We start from the raw sequence: 17,430 nt of genomic DNA, 5'->3' as shown, positions 1-17,430 counted from the left end.
AACTGGTGACCCAATGATCACCACATGGAATCGGTGCAATAACCTTGTGGTATCATGGCTCACTCATTCAATTGAAGCCTCGATAGTACAAAGTGTTCTATGGATAAACAATGCTCGAGAAATCTGGGAAGACCTTTATAAAAGGTATCATCATAGTGATGTTTTGAGAATATCATATTTGATTGGTAAGATTCATTCCATTAAGGAAGGTAGTTCTAACTTAGACAATTACTATACTCAAATGAAGGGGATGTGGCAACAATTAGATGACTATAGGCTAATTCCTACTTATCAATGTGAGATAAAGTGTAAGTGTATTCTTCTACCCACTATAAAGGGTTAGAGAGAAAATGACTATGTGATTTGCTTCTTAAGAGGAGTGAATGATCAATTCTCTGTAGTAAGGCCACAGATCATGTTAATGAAACCTCTACCATCCAGAAATAAAGCCTTTTATATTCTTGCCCAACAAGAAAGACAAATGCTCTCAGAAGAACCAAGGCTTCTGGCCAACTTTTCTGGTTTTTCAAGTATTTCTGCTGAACCAAGAACAAGGGGAAGAGGAAGAATCCTTAAAGAAACAAGTGGAAACAGATACCAGTATTAGGAAGATCATCCACCCAAGCAATAGGAAGAAGTTAGAAGACCATATGCACATTCTACCAAAAGATTGGTTACACAGTGAATGTTCGCTACAAGAAACACGGGTTCCCCCAAATTACTTCACTAATTCAAGTAGTGCAAACAGTTACACTATCTTGAATTCTATTGAACAAATGAATGAAACAACAAGTTTTGATGATCTTGGGAAAAATGACAACACAATTGCAGCTGCACACTCCATTCAACGTGAGCAACAAAATGATATTATGACATTGATCCAACAATCAATGAATCAAAAGGGTCACACTGCCAACCCGATTGGTCCAAATTCTGACCAAGCAACCAAGACTGATCACCATGCAACAGATAATTCTCTATCTTTTGGAAACACATCCAAGATTAGCTCTTGGATCCTTGACACAAAATTTCAAAACTTTAAGGAAATTCAGCCCTTCCCTATAACACTGCCGAATAAAACTCAGGTAGTTGTACACTATTCAGGGACAACGGGTTTCACTGAATCCCTATACATCACTGATGTGCTATACATCACTAAATTAAACTTAAACTTAATATCCATATCTAGACTCACATCCACACTACCCTGCAAACTAACATTTACAAATAATGGTTGCCAAATACAAGAATCACACTCCTTGAGGATTATTGGTGCAGCTGAACTAAAAGCAGGACATTATGCATTGATGTTAACCAGAAGAAATTACCCCAAACCTCACAATATCAATGCTCATTTTAGCTATGATGATAAAAACTTGTGGGATTCTAAACTAGGACACATATCACACAAAAAATGCTTACTACGCAATGTTGTTTTCCATTTATACATTGTAATAAAAATATTGATGCATGTGAAACATGTCATTTAGTTAAACATCATAGACTTCCTTATTTTGTAAGTAATACCAGATCTTCTTACATTTTTTATTTGGTCCAAATGGACATTTGAGGGGGCCTATCTATTCCCTCTATATTTGGACACAAATACTTTCTTACTGTTGTTGATGATAGATCTAGATTTATATGGATATTCTTCATGAGACAAAATTCTGAAACAAGTCAATTGATTAAAATATTCACTGCATATGTTGAAACTCAGTTCAAACACAAGGTAAAATGCATAAGAAGTGACAATGGCAAGGAATTCATTATGAAAGATTTCTATCTCTCCAAGGACATATTACATCAACCTACATGTGTTGAAACCCCTCAACAAAATGGTATTGTTGAGAGGAAGCATCAACACATCCTTACAGTTGCAAGATCCTTAATTTTTTAATCTAACATTCCCCAATGCCACTGGAACTATGCAGTTTCACATGCAATATACTTAATAAATAGGCAGCCTAGCACTTTTCTTAACAACAAAACCTTTTTTTTAGATCCTATATGACTGCTTGCTTGATATTAAAGACCTAAAGGTCTTTGGAAGCCTCTTCTTTGCTTCCACTCTACTTTCCCATAAGGATAAATTGGATCCTAGATCCAAAAAATGCATCTTTTTAGGTTTCAAGGATGGAATATTTTACTTGACTTAAACACAAATGAAATTTTTATATCAAAAAATGTTTCTTTCTTTAAACATATTTTCCCTGATGAGAATGTTAGTCACCAGACTACAAATAAACAAAACCTTCCTATATTGCATGTAAACAACTCTAACCCTTTCTCATACCAATTAGACCACTATGTTCAGCCTACACCCAATAATGACATTTCCATAAATGATAACAGCTCTGCTGATACCATACCTGATAGATATCCCCAAAGAACAAGAAGAATAACTACTTATTTGAATGATTACCATTGTGGCTTAGCCTCTAACTAAACCTTACAAACCTCTACTAAATACCCAGTGAGTGACAACATATCATACAATTCTTTATCTCCCAACCATAGACAATTTTCTTAAGCTATATCCTCAAATACCATCCATGAGCACTACAATGAAGTTGTCACTCATGAATGTTGGAAATAAGCAATCCAAGCAGAACTCAATTCACTCAAAGCAAATAATACATGTATCCTAACATCCCTCTCAGCTGGAAAGAAGGCAAGAGGATGCAAATGAGTTTTTAAGGTTAAACACAAACCAAATGGTGAAATAGACATATACAAGGCAAAATTGGTAGTTAAGGGATTCAACCAGATAGAAGGGGTGGGCTATATGGACACTTTCAGCCCAGTGGTGAAAATGACAACAATCGGAACTCTCCTTGCTCTTACTGCCATACACAACTAGCACATCTACTAATTGGACATCAATATTGTTTTTCTACATGGAGACCTCAAGGAAGTAATTTTCATACAGGTTCCACAGGGCCTTCAAGTCACCAAACTTGGTCTTGTTTGCCAGTTTGAAAAATCACTATATGGCCTCAAACAAGCTAGCAGACAATGACATGACAAATTGACAAAAACATTGTTGTAAATGGGTTACACTAAATCTCATTATGATCATTTCCTCTTTATTAAAAATTTCAATTCAAAATTTACTGCTATATTAGTTTATGTTGATGATTTGGTTATAATAAGAAATGATCTTGACAACATCCATTCAACAAAATTTGTCTTGCACAAAAGATTCAGCATCAAGGATCTTGCCCTCCTGAAATTCTTTATAGGGATGGAAATAGCAAGGTCAAATCAAGGAATACACCTATATCAAAGAAAATACACATTGGACTCATTGCAACAAGCTGGACTGCTAGGAGTTAAACCAGTCTCAACACCCATGGAATACAACACCAAAATTAGTGCCACAACAGGAATCCCTTTAACATATGTCTCACCATATAGAAGACTAATGAGAAAGTTGCTATATTTGACCCACACAAGATCAAACATCTATTTTGCAGTGGGATGTCTTAGCCAATACCTTTCTGCACCAACTACTACACATCTTCAAGGAGAAAACAAAATACTCAAGTATCTAAAGCAATCACCAAGCAAAGGATTTTTCTTTCCAAGCAGCAGTTCTGTCAACATAAAATGGTACTCTAATTCTGACTATGCAACTTGTCCACACACTAGGCATTTTGTCACTGGTTGGTGCTTTTTCTTGGGATCTTCCTTGATCTCCTGGAAAAGTAAGAATCAAAATATAGTATCACGCTCTTCAGTAGAAGCAGAATACCTCACACTTGCCATGGCTTCATGTGAGGCCCAATGGCTCACCCATCTCATGAGGGACTTAGGAATTGGTCATTCTTCTCCCATTAACATCTGTTGTGATAACAAATCTGCATTACATATAGCCGCTAATCCAATCTTTCACGAGAGAACAAAACACATAGAAATTGATTGTCACGTTATGCGTGAGCGTATCATCAATATAACCATTCATCTTCTTCCCATATCCGCCTCTCAATAAATAGCCTACATCTTCACCAAATCCCTTAATCCTTCACCATTCCAGAAGTTAATTTCCAAGCTTAACATGATTTACGTACACTTGCCAGCTTGTGGGGGGCTGTTGAAAATGCATCAAAATACAAAAGAGCCCATTCAAGAAGCCCAACAAGATGATTCAAATTGATTCCTTTTGTTTTAGCTTTCCTTTCCTTTATTAGAAACTTTTAGTTAAATATGTTAGTTAGTTTTCTGATTTGTTTCTATTTTTAGTTAGTTGTTCTGTATATATGGAGATTGTCTCTTTCTCTTGTATTCATTCATTCGCTTTATTACTAATCAATAATAGAAGAGGTATTTTTCCTTCTTAGTGTTTACTTTCATCTCTTCATTTCCATTTATGCACTTTTCATTTTCTGTTAAACAAGCTTGATAACCATGGAAGAAACCTTGAACTTTTACAGAATAAAGAAGATTATGTGTTGTCTTGAATACTTAACCATGACGGCTTTACTCATTGAAATTTGGAGTGAAGAAAGGATGCACAAATAATAGCAAAGAAATAGAGGTGAACTTATGTAGTAGACACCTTTATTGAAGGTGCTCTGATACCATATTACGAATTGAAAAATCACCTCATTTTCCTTTATTAGTCAAAATTGATTTTTTAAAAAAGAAGTCTATAAGTGCTATATATATTGAAGCACATTGCCTTATAAAAATAGAAAAGTAACTAACTAAAAAACAAAATTTAACTAATTCTCCTAGCTTTCAACATCAAGCTTTTATAAATGTATTAACTAACTAATTTTCTGTTCGCTACTCCTTACTAAGCCATCATCATACTTCCAATAATACGAGGAAAAAAATGTATATACTCACATTATATGAGTTTTTACATTATCATTATATTATTTATCATTTATATTTATTCATTGTTGACTTTTAAATAAAAGTAATATAAATAAGTAATAGATAATGCATTGACTATCTTAAAATATTTACACTAACAAAACATAAATATTATATTATATTATATATGTAAGTGATTTCAACATGTGTTTAGTCATTTTTAGCTTTTAATTTACTCAAACTTTTGGTCCAATCAATCACATCTTAATTTTATCATTCTCCAATGTTAACATATTAATAGAACATACACATTTCAATTATTCAAATATAGCACCATAGTGTGAAGGTGGTTTATCAAATAAGTTTCCACAATTATCTATCTACCTCGCACACCCCAACGTCACAAGTTTACCAAATTTGTTATTTGTGTATATTTTTTAGGAGATAAAATTCTCTAAGCGCCTATTTTATTTCACTGGACCAAAAATTGAAACCGTAATTAAGCATAACCAAGCTTCGCTATTTGATCAACATAAGTTTGTAGAAGACGAGTTAATTTAATGCACATGTAACAGTTCATAGTTCATACAATTGTGAAACTAAATTGAGCAAATTAAAATATTCATTTGAGAAAAAACGTATGCAATAAAAGTTTTATACACTGTAATTGCACCATTCACCGTATATATTTAATTATCATTGACTCTTCAAAAATATAATTCAAATGAGTAATAAATAACATACTAAATGTGTATAAATCTTTATAATAAAAATACATACTCTATTCTTAATATTTATATATTGACCATATAAATACATATTAAACTCAACTAAATAATCATGTACTTTCCTATTTTGATTATTTTATGTGAAAATAATCAATTAGTAATTAACTTAAGTTATTTAACTCTTGTTGCGAGGGATTAATAAGCAAGAAACCAGAAAAGCACTCGATGAGGTGCTGAAGAAGATAATTAAAGAACAAAGGGAAGAAGACTTCATAGACATATAATTCTTTCAATAGTGAGCCAAGGGATGTAACCCCAGAGTGAACAAAACAATGTCATAGATCAAACTAACATCAAATTTTTGTACTATCTAATGTGAGTACTTTGCAATGAACAAATTTGTGAAAGAGATTGATTTAGAAAATTGAGGAAATTAGATATTGTGATTTGAGATTATATCCTCCTAAACCATTAGGGCTTGTTTGTGAATTAATTTTTACAGAGGAGAAAGAGAAAGAAAATATGTGAGAGTCTTCTTATAAATGTATTTTATGACTCTAAAGTCTTTCCCTTCCTCTCTTGTCCGGTCACCAACTCCCAAATAGACTCTTAGTCCCTCGAGTATTATTCAATATTATTCAACAGAGGATGTTTTGATTCATAGTAAGTACATAAAGAAAAGTTAAAGAATCATTCTGAATTTATGGGCAATAATAGGAACTAGGAAGAGATTCTAAGATGTGGTCTCATAACGCTGAAGCTTTTGATCCAGAGAGAATGACCAATAGCAACATAGAATATCCGATCTATAGCATTTGAGAGCTTTCATGCAACATGGCTTCATATGACTTGGGCCCGAGTGAGCCTCCAATCATATGAAAGTTTCCATTGTTAGTGGAACAATGGAAGAGTAAAGATTCACAAGTAATATATCATGTCTTAACTCAACTTTATGCAATAGTTACATAAATCTTTTTTTTTCCACTTATAATTTTTTTAACTCATCCCCTCATATCTAACGTGAAATTCATACTTGAATAAACCCAATATGTCAACTTATATTCTTCATAGTGAATCTCATAATGAATCAAATTGATTAAGCTTGAAATAAAGCTTAATATGTTAGCAAACTAATTTATTTATAAAGGATACTTCTGATATATATGGTTTTGAATATGTTTTTTTCCATGCATGTGTTATATTCTATACTAGCAGTATATCTATGCATTTGCATCAATTGCACGGGTCATTTTATATTGGTTTTAAAAATATTTTAATATTTATAGCTAAGTAAAAGATCAAAGTTGTTAGTTAAATAGAGACATGTATTAGTTTAATAATACAATATAAATATTGAAGTTGTATTATGTATGAGTTAAAACAACAAATGTCATGTAAGTCAAGATAATTATAATATAAAAGCAAAAAATAGATGTGAACGAACAATTTAAAGTAATAAATCTTAATGACATAACTAACATTGTTTATGTTGAATCGGAATAAATTAAGTTTCAGTTCAAAATCTTTGTTTCTACATAATTGTTTGTAATTCATTACATGTGAGGACTTTGAATAATAAACAGATTAGTGTGAAAGTTTCCAGCAACTAAAAATGTGAAAAACAACAAAACTCTAGGAACATAAATGAATGCACAAACTAAGTTTACAATATACATAACAACAAAATATATAAACTCTACCATGAATTTGTAAATCTTGATGGCAAATTAGTTGTTGTATTTTGGATTCTAGACTATACTACACCATCATTATATTTCAAGATGTACATCTATGTGATTTTTTTATATGGGTGGGTAGTTTTATATGGGTCAATTAACTTTGTAGAGGAAAGTGCGGAGAATTTGGAAAAGTACTTGAATGGAGTTATTTTGTGTGAAGAAACTTATTTTGTAATCTATCATTATGCATTAAAATCTTTTTGAAGTTATTATGTCTGAAAAATCTTATATGACTTAAAACTATTAAAATAGCGCTTTCAAACACCAATATCTTAAGCTTATGTCTCATACTTTTTTTTTCTTTTTTCACGAGTTCCATTTTAGTTCAAATATTATTGAATAACTTTACGTTGTTATTTAATGACCTAAAATATCATCATTTCGTTGTTACCTTGTTAGTGGAAACTTGGAAGGGGATTTATTCTCCTTAATATGATAATGATTTAATGTAGTACAGATGGTTACAATTGTCCAATATCAAAGTAGTTGATGAGCTTTAGACATAACATGATATAATTAGTAGTATCCTATTTATTAAAAAAATCATCAATAAATTTATAATTTCATTATTATTTGATTCTAAAATAAGATTAGTACAAAAATACATATTATTATTTGACTCTAAAATAACTAGAAACAATATGTTATGACTCCTACTGTTACTATTTTAATATTGCTATAATAACATTATATTGTAATATTAGAGTCAAACACTAAACTGTAAATAAAATATATTTATAATGAACATTTACCTAAAATTAAGGAATCATAAATAATTCAAAAAATATATAAATAAAATATGTGTTATAATGCATATAACGTTTTATATCTTATGATTGTTTTTAATAGAATATAGGTAGAAAAATCAATTACATGATCACAATTAAATCAAATTAAAGATATTATTTTTCACTAATTTTAACACAAATAAGAATATTATTAATTATGATTAGTTTTAATCATAATTAATGATTAAAACTAATTTTAATATCAATAATTTTAGCCAATATTATGCTTTATTTCTTACGCATTGCATATGTAAGCATATCCCTTATATTTTTAATTAGTTATTCTCATCTTTTTAAAATTTTATAATTTCATCCTTATGCATTATAGGAAACCCGTGTAATAGATTTTTCAACGGTTTCTAAAAATTAAATTGTCAAAATTAATTCAACTAAAAAATAAGATAGAATATGAAAAATCCAACAATGTAGGAAATAAAGATATAGGTATAGATATTGATTAAGGAAAAACAAATTTATAATTTTGTACAATTATTGTCCTATAATGGTCAATCATACATTATGATTCATCCCCTATATACAAATCATCACAGTATAGATTGCTTGCCAACTAATCGTATACATTTATTTATTTGATCATTATAAAATTAATTATTATATTTAAAAATTTAATTTAACTATTAATTGTCACTAATTCTATTTTTTATCTCGACCAAAAAATTTGAACTATTCTAGTTTTTTACCACATAAAAAATAGAATTATTTAAATGTCTCTTTAGTAAATACAATTGTAACTATGTATTAAGTTTCCATTGTTAAAGTAATTATGTAATATGCTCAATAAATAACATACATTATCGAATTAATGTGTTATATCACCATTTTAATATATTTTACCGTTTAACTTGATTGATTAATTGTGTGTAATGTCATTTTTGTAACTGCTCTACAAAATTTGAAATTTTCTATTTCTTTATGCCATTAAAATAGAATTATTTAATTATTTCTTCATCATGTTAATTATAGTTGTGGATTAAGTTTCCAATTTTAAAGTAACTGTGTAATATGCTCAATTAATTACACATGTTATGATATTCAATAAATCAAGACAAATTATAGCTTAATAGATATTACTCAATTAATATTCCCTAAATTTATTTATTATAATTCGAAAAATTTAAATTTGATTTTTGTAACTCGTCCATAAATTCTAACAAAATAGAATATAAATTTAATTAAATATTAACATTCCATAAATTTATTGTTTATAATTCTGCAAATTTATATTCATAATGAGCCTTGCTTAAAATTAGGGAATCATAAATAATTTAATCAAAATATAAATCAATTGATTATCACAACCAAATCAAATTGCTTTAATATTTTGATTGTTACATCCTATTAAAGATTAAACATAAATTCAATCCAAAAACACAATCAAAAATCAAATCACAAAATTAATTGTGGGGAACCATTGTTTAATTTTTCGATAATGGAATAAAAGACATTCAAAGACAATCATGCCTAATAATTTCAGATTCTAAAGTGTAACTATCAATTGATTAATTGTGTATAATATTATTTTTGCAACTGATCCATAAATCCAATGATGTAGGAAATAAAGATATAGATATTGATTAAGGATAAACAAATTTATAATTTTATATAATTATTGTCCTATAATGGTCAATGATATATATGATTTATCCGCTATATATGAATTATAATTGTACAGATTGCTTGCCAACGAATCATATACATTTATTTATTTAATGCGTATAAAATTAATTATTATATTTAAAAATTTAATTTAATTAATTAATTATCAATAATTCTATTTTTTTTATCTGAACCAAAAAATTTGAACTATTCATGTTCTATACAACATAAAAAATAGAATTATTAAAATGTTTCTTTAGTAAATACAATTGTAACTATGTATTAAGTCTCATATGTTAAAGTAATTGTGTAACATGTTCAATAAATCACATACATTATGGAATTAATGTGTTATATCACCATCTTAATATATTTTATCTTTTTAACTTGATTGATTAATTGTGCATAATGTCATTTTTATAACTGCTCCAAAAAATTGAATTTTTCTATGACATTATGTCATTAAAACTAGAATTATTTAATTATTTCTTCATCAATATAATTATAGTTGTACATTTAGATTCCAATTTTAAAGTAACTGCGTAATATGCTCAATTAATTACACATGTTATGATATTCAATGAATGAAGACAAATTATAGCTTAATAGATATTACGCAATTAATATTCCATAAATTTATGAATTATAATTAGACAAATTTATATTCCATTTTTGTAACTCGTCCATAAATTCAAACAAAATAGAACATAAATTAAATTAAATATTAACATTCCATAAATTTATTATTTATAATTATGCAAATTTATATTCATAATGAGCATGGCTTGAAATTAGGGAATTATAAATAATTGAATCAAAATATAAATCAATTGTTTATCACAACCAAATCAAATTACTTTAATATCTTGATTGTTACATCCTATTAAAGATCAAAGAGAAATTCAATCCAAAAACACAATCAAAAATCAAATCATAAAATTAATTATGGGGAACCATTGTTTAATTTTTCGATAACGGAATAAAAGATATTCAAATGCAATCATGCCTAATAATTTCATATTCTAAAGTGTAATTACCAATTGGTTAATTATGTATAATGTCATTTTTGTTATTGGTGGAAATTTTTTGAACTTTTCTGAATTTAAACAAATTACTGGAAATGATGTAAAACATTAATGAGTGAGTATTACTCAATTAATATTCCGAAAATTTGTTAGTTATAATTCTACAAAGTTATATTCTATTTTTGTAACTCATCGATAAATTCAAACAAAATAGAATAAAGGAAAATAGATATAAATATATTCCACAACTTTATTATATACTATTCTGCAAATTTATATCCATAATTAGGATTCCTTAAAATTAGGGAATCATAAATAATTTAATCAAAATATAAATCAAACGAATTGATTATCATAATCAAATCAAATTGCTTTAATATTTAATATAGAATATACATGTTCAACAATTAAACATGACAAATTATTTATGATGAGAAGAAAAAAGATTAAAAGATTAAAGATTATTCTTACCAATATAAGGTTGACACATTCAGATACTAAAAAATTTAACTTTGAATGAAAAATGACAAACACATAATAAAATTAAAGACACTATTCTTACTCAGACATTGAATGTAACCTCTAATCGTTGTATTCGAGTATGTAAGGTTTCTCTTCTACAAATGGCGAAACAATGAACATCACCAATTCGTATTTTCTGCTATAGAAAAATATCCACATAGAGAAAAATATTTTAACAAACGTCATGTGAGGAAAATGAAGTTTTTTGTAGAAGGCAAAAAAATATTATCTAGTGATACCTTGTTGGTGGAAGTGAGTGGAAAGTTGAAGAAGTTCAAATTTTTTAACTCTGAGAATAAAGTATATTGTGTGTGTAAAATAATGTATATGTATAAACTGATATAATAAACCAATTATATCTATCAACAAAGAAAAAATGAGAAGGACATAAAATCATACCTTTGAATTTGGTTTGACAGTTGAAGATCGTAAATTTGTTTAACATAAACTGGAAAAAAATGAGAATTAGTTATGAGAAACGTAGTTAAGCCAAATATATTCTTACAACCATTACATATACTACTAAGCAGTAAGTACCAATATGTTGATATTTACCAATAGAATACACAAATTTAGTTATGAGAATGATGAAGTAAAAATGAAATAAAAAAGTAAAATCATACCTGAGTTGGTGAAGATGATAGATTTGTGAAACAAAAATTGCAAAAAAAAATAGTTATGAGAGTGATGAAGTAAAAATAAAAAGACCATAATATTATATTTCTGAGTTGCTTTAACATTTGAAAAGGAAGAAGTAAAAAATGAAAAGAATAGAAAACGATATCTTTGAGTTGATTTAGATTGAGGAAGAAGATTTGTTGAGCAAAATTTAGAAAAAATGAGAAATAGTGTGTAATTTGAGTAGAGAAAATGTGAAGAAGAAGACTACTTTTCAGAATTTGAAAGTCATTTGTCAAATAAAACCAAAGGAAGAGTGTCTACTTTAGGAATTTCAACAATCCATCAATTTTACAAAAAAACCATTTACTTTGTACACTTATCACAAATGAGTAGTGTCTAATTTTGTAATTACAACAATCTTTTAAATTGACAAAAATAATTTTTGCTTTGTACATTTGTCACAAATGTAGAATGTCTATTTTAATATTTTCAATAGCCCTTTCTTTTTCTTATATAGATAATAGATATATAGAAAGTATATATGCATCTAGTGTGAGCCTAGGCACAATTGCTATTTGTTTTTTGTAATACATCATATGGAATAAGTTAGTAGCTATCTATGCCAATTTACAATAATTAATGCAAATTCACATTTAGCAGTTCTACATTAGTCAACATATATTTCAATCCTTGGACTGAAAGCAGTTAAATAATCTGGTCCAAAACCCACCATGTCTTACTGGTTCTTCTTGATGCTCAAGAGGGTCCACAAATTTTGCTTTCTCACCTAATTCTTCAAATGAATCCACTAGATTCTGAAGCCTTGCTACAAATTCAATCAAAAGTGATGTAAATGTTGTTAGAGATAGTGCACTAGCACTTTCATACGTTTTTGATATGTTGTTAAGTGTAATAGCCGCAGGCACAGCAGGGTTATTTTCTGAAGTTAGTTTTGCATCCCAACTTTTTGGAACTTCAACTGATCTAAGATCAAGAATAGCTTCACTAAGAGATTTATGCTCTAGAAATTTTCTTTCTCCATCCCTGTTGAAAAGGCCTTGGAGATTATCACCTTTCTCTTCTCTTGGCCTATTTCCAATTTCCCAGCTCTCTGAATTTACAAGAAGGTAAGATTTTTTATCAATCTTATGTTGCAATTCTTCAGCTGCCTCATGTACTTCATACAGCAAGTCTTCCCGGTCTAGCTTCTCCATCTTTCCAAGTTTGTTCCCGAGTTCGCGCAACACTTTTGCTCCTTCAGAGCCTACCCTCTGAAGCTCACAATGGAAAACATGTCTCTTTTCAGCTGGGGCCTATGTATAAAATACAAAGTTTAGGTAGTATTTGACACGCTAAAAAAGCAAAATAAAGAGGAATGACACAAGAAGGAACATGATATTAAGGGAGGTTTATAAATTGCACCAAACATAGAATAAATAGATTACAAAGGTAAAAGAAAAAGTAGATAACCAGACCTTGAAAATGTAGAAATATAGTTTCTGTTATAGGTAACTCTGGACAACTTTTACTAATAGCATAACCTATGTCATGTATTCTAATCTATCAATTGACTTAAATGTTTAACAACTAATGACAATGTTGTTTCTTAATTGATCAGAACTAATACAACCAAAATAAAGAAAAAACTAAGGAAAAAATTTCTAATATGAATCACCACTTAAAGTGAAGAATCAGAGGCAATCTACTAACAACAATTACAGAAAAGTTTCCAGAGGATAGATACCTGTATTTCAGAAAGTATGCATCCATGCATAGCCATGACCATAAATGCACAATGCCTCAGTGCCCCACTAACTTTCACATAATTCTTCCATGGATATTTAAGCATTTTGTAATGACCATGAGGTGGTTCCCAGACAGCAAATCCAATCTTCATTCAAAATAGTGTGCAATAATGAGATATAATTGTGATAAATATGTACATTCCTGAAATAGATATAAAACTGAAGTAGATAGTGCCAAATTACCAATGAATCCTCTTTGCTTCTAGATTCAACAGCTGATCTGTACCCATTGTAAATTGGATCATCAGAAGCTTCATAAGTAAGAATCTTTGATGGCACCCTCTTATATTCAACAAAACTAAGGTAGTTATTGACAATATCTGAAAAGAAGTTAAACATAGTTAATCTACCTAAAAAATAATAAGGAGCAGCGAATAAAACAGTAGTAATTATATGAACACAAATATGTTGTCCTGTCTTGCACCAATCAAAACATGTCATTAATATTGAGGACATGTTTTGTGATAGCAGATCTTTGTTCATAATTATATATTAAATGCGATAATGAAGAAAACATTGTAGACAACCTTCTAAAGATGTTGCAACACCCATGAAATTTTTGGTGACAAGATTATGCAGATCCTCACCAGCCCAGATTGGGTATATACAGATATTTACTCCCAAAGATACAGAAGCACCAAGTGCAATGAGCAAAAATCTGTTCACAGCTGTCTCAACAAATTCCCCAGTTCTATACCCAGATACTGTAATGAAGCAATAGGTGATCAAGAACACTCGGAAACCATACTCATAAGGCTTCAATGTTGGGAATAGCTTTGCATAGGTAGCACAAAATCCTATCATTCACACACAACTTCTCAGAAAACAAACATGCCATAAAAAATACAAGAATAAAGTATGTCCTAATATGAGAAGATAAGTTATCTCTTTCGGCCACTAAGAATAATTATGATATGTGTTATACTTTTTATTAGTTATTAGAAATATTTTTATACGGAATGGTTAAATAGGACACATGTCATAATTTTAGTGATTGAATGAGATAACTTGTCCTCTCCTCATATTTTATTCTCAAGAAAATATTTATGAAAAGAATGAATATTGAAGTGAAAGGAAAATAGACCTATTGTGAAGATGCTAATAATAATGATGAGTTCTTCCCATTTTCCAGCTGAAGCTGATAACTCTGCCATTCCCAAAGCAAGTGCTCCAGCTGATAATGTCCCCAATCCTCTGTTCAACCCCTTGCTAAGAGTTGCCCCTGCAAGAGTGCATTGTGTTTGGTTATAGTGTATTATGAATTACAGTGAAAGATAGACAGATAGATTAATTATGTGCCCTTGTTAGCCCAATGTAAAGCATGAAAGCTGAAGTCCCCCAAGAAAAAAAGGTTTATGATGATACGATGGAGAGAGTATTGTTACATCCTTCCTCAGCTTAGCCTACATATCGGGTACTAAATTAGGTGCACTCCATCCTCTAAAGCACGGATTTGTCAAACACCCTCAAGTGTTGGTGTCCGATACCTATTCGATACGGATATATTCGGATTTACGAAGGATATATATCTGTAGAATATACAAAAATTAAAAAAATAAAATAAAATAATAAATATCAACAAATGTATCCAATTCGTTTTCAATAAAATATAGGATATATGAATTTATTTTCAGTAAATATAGGATAATAGATTCATTTCCAATAACATAGGATAAGATAAATTAGTTTTCATTAAAATAAAATAAATTTGTTATAGAGAGCAATGATTTTCAATTTCCATTATATTTTTTACTTTAAATATTTTGATTTACATTTATAATTTTATCATATTTGATGTGTTTTTATTATTTTATATGCATATCTCTGAACATATCGTATCTTATATTTAATCAATATGTATGTCAACATATCAAATACGTATCATATGCGACACGTATCTATATTCGTGCTTCATAGAGTCTCTGTATCATTATAAAAAAATCTTCAAATAATAATATAGAAACTAAAGAATGGCTTAATCGGGTATCACATACAATCAGACACAGCACACATAGATGACTGTGAAAGACTTAAAAGCATTCTATTTTATGTAGTTTTTTCCTTCCCTCCATTTTCGTTTCAAAATTAACCCATAAACACCCTAAATGTATAATAAATTATCATCATTACAAATAATTAATCCTACACACCGTCCAATAATTGTTGCATACAAGAACCTAATAATTCTTCCGCAATGGAGTCAAGGAGATGGTGAATAGAAGTCAAACATTCATAACATATATTTCATCAAACATATAAAATATACAAGATAAGATGTATTTAGGATACCCATATAAAAATATATACATATTATCATAATAAATGCTTAATGCCTACATTTTTTCTATACCCATATCCTGCAGTCTAATCAACAATCAAAATATAACAAAAATTTATTAGGTAGTGTAGGTGAATATGAAAGAATGAAGTATCTATCTTAAGCAAATATGAGTCTCCTTCCTATCTATCTAGTATTCGATAGTCCAATTTATCCTAGATTTTTTTTTGTGACAATAAAATCTCAAATAATGAGATGATCCAAATTCGGCAAACATTGGACATGCAATATTCCTAGGTGAATATAAATGTTTGTGTGGCATAAATGTGTAGATTTTATAATGAAATAGTTATAGCTATAGTACGTACCTATATGAAATTCAAAGACGACGACAACAGTAAGAATAGCCCAGACAGAATAGCGACTCATATCTTCTCTGAGGAATATCAAAAGTGAGAGAAGAGTTAAAGCAAGTCCTAGTTTGGCTGAGAACATAACATTCCTTGGGTCAGAACGACCTATTTCCCATCCTTTCACACCAAAACTCTTCACCCTTTTCCAACACTTCACTATTCCATCACACAAACAACACTTATAACTTGCATGTTCTTCCTCCACGTCTGATTCAGGCATGCCAATGGAATAGTCACCAGCCATGGATAGCAGCCTCTCTTTCTTCTCGGCCAAGCCGTGGCGAAAGGACCCCGATTTTACGAGTATGGGAGCCATTGTTGTTTACTCTAGTGAAGTGAAGAGGTCTAGTGGGATTGGAATGGAAAGATAATATGGAAGATGGTTTGAATTGGCCAAAAGTGGACGGAACTCAAGTTGAGTCGAACCATAGAATTTGCTAGGGCGAAAATATTTATAAGAAATAAGATAAGATAATAACAAAATTATTTCTTTGAGAAGAAGATAATAACAAACTTAAATAATGCAATCAAAGATAAAAATATCATTTGAAAGTTTTGAATGAAAAGATGGTCAAATAGCTGAATTTAGAGTTAAGATAACATGAAGATTATAATTTTTTGAATATAGACTTAAGATAACAAGATAATGATAATTTTTTGAATTTAGAGTTAAGATAAGAAGATGATGATAAATTTAAATTAGACTAACTAAGCCACATGATATGATAATCCAATATCAATTATCAGTACAAAGCTAAAGCTAGTGTGTGTTGATTTTTGTGGTGGATAACCCATCCTAACTTTGGTGAGTTGATATAATGCATCAACTATTTGCAACTGAAACTGTGAGTGAATCCTGTCATATATGAGATATGATAATTTTTATTAATGGAGAAACAAATATTTCAAAAAACAAAAGAAAATACAATTTTTAATAACATATTTATCATTTTAATTATAAAAAAATTGTAATTTTACAATTAAAAATAAATGAAAAATATGCATTTACTAAGGATTCTTGTTCATGGTGTATATACAGAAAAGGAAAAGCCAAGAACAAAGGGTTTGAG

The 17,430-nt window shown here is 29.3% G+C and overlaps 1 protein-coding gene across 2 annotated transcripts; it reads right to left on the bottom strand.

Moving 5' to 3' along the window:
* Nucleotides 1–12,470: 12,470 nt before the first annotated feature.
* Nucleotides 12,471–17,009, bottom strand: LOC109339337 (aluminum-activated malate transporter 9-like). 2 transcript variants are annotated; one of them, XM_019576753.1, is made up of 7 exons: nt 16,926–17,009; nt 16,316–16,702; nt 14,754–14,891; nt 14,197–14,466; nt 13,853–13,989; nt 13,609–13,755; nt 12,471–13,177 (listed from the first exon to the last, which is right to left on the bottom strand). In XM_019576753.1, the coding sequence occupies exons 2-7, from the start codon at nt 16,674–16,676 to the stop codon at nt 12,548–12,550; spliced, it is 1,683 nt and encodes a 560-aa protein (XP_019432298.1). In that variant the 5' UTR covers nt 16,677–16,702; nt 16,926–17,009; the 3' UTR covers nt 12,471–12,547. The 2 variants fall into 2 exon arrangements, with proteins under 2 accessions (XP_019432298.1, XP_019432299.1); XM_019576754.1 differs by lacking the exon at nt 16,926–17,009 and having other exon boundaries at nt 13,853–13,905; nt 16,316–16,795.
* Nucleotides 17,010–17,430: the final 421 nt, after the last annotated feature.

The sequence above is a fragment of the Lupinus angustifolius genome, unplaced genomic scaffold (assembly GCF_001865875.1).
Source record: "Lupinus angustifolius cultivar Tanjil unplaced genomic scaffold, LupAngTanjil_v1.0 Scaffold_71_43, whole genome shotgun sequence".
NCBI lineage: Eukaryota > Viridiplantae > Streptophyta > Magnoliopsida > Fabales > Fabaceae > Lupinus > Lupinus angustifolius.
The sequence above is the reverse complement of the archived record's forward strand: the minus strand, read 5'-3'. Positions and strand labels throughout refer to the sequence as shown.

What these genes read in the sequence shown, in the direction of transcription:
- LOC109339337 (XM_019576753.1), bottom strand. Translation starts at nt 16,676, where the DNA reads ATGGCTCCCATACTCGTAAAATCGGGGTCCTTTCGCCACGGCTTGGCC. An exon ending in CGTCTTTGAATTTCATATAG is followed by an intron (nt 14,892 to 16,315) that starts GTACGTACTATA and finishes GCACTCTTGCAG; the next exon opens with GGGCAACTCTTAGCAAGGGG. An exon ending in TATTAGCATCTTCACAATAG is followed by an intron (nt 14,467 to 14,753) that starts GTCTATTTTCCT and finishes TGTGAATGATAG; the next exon opens with GATTTTGTGCTACCTATGCA.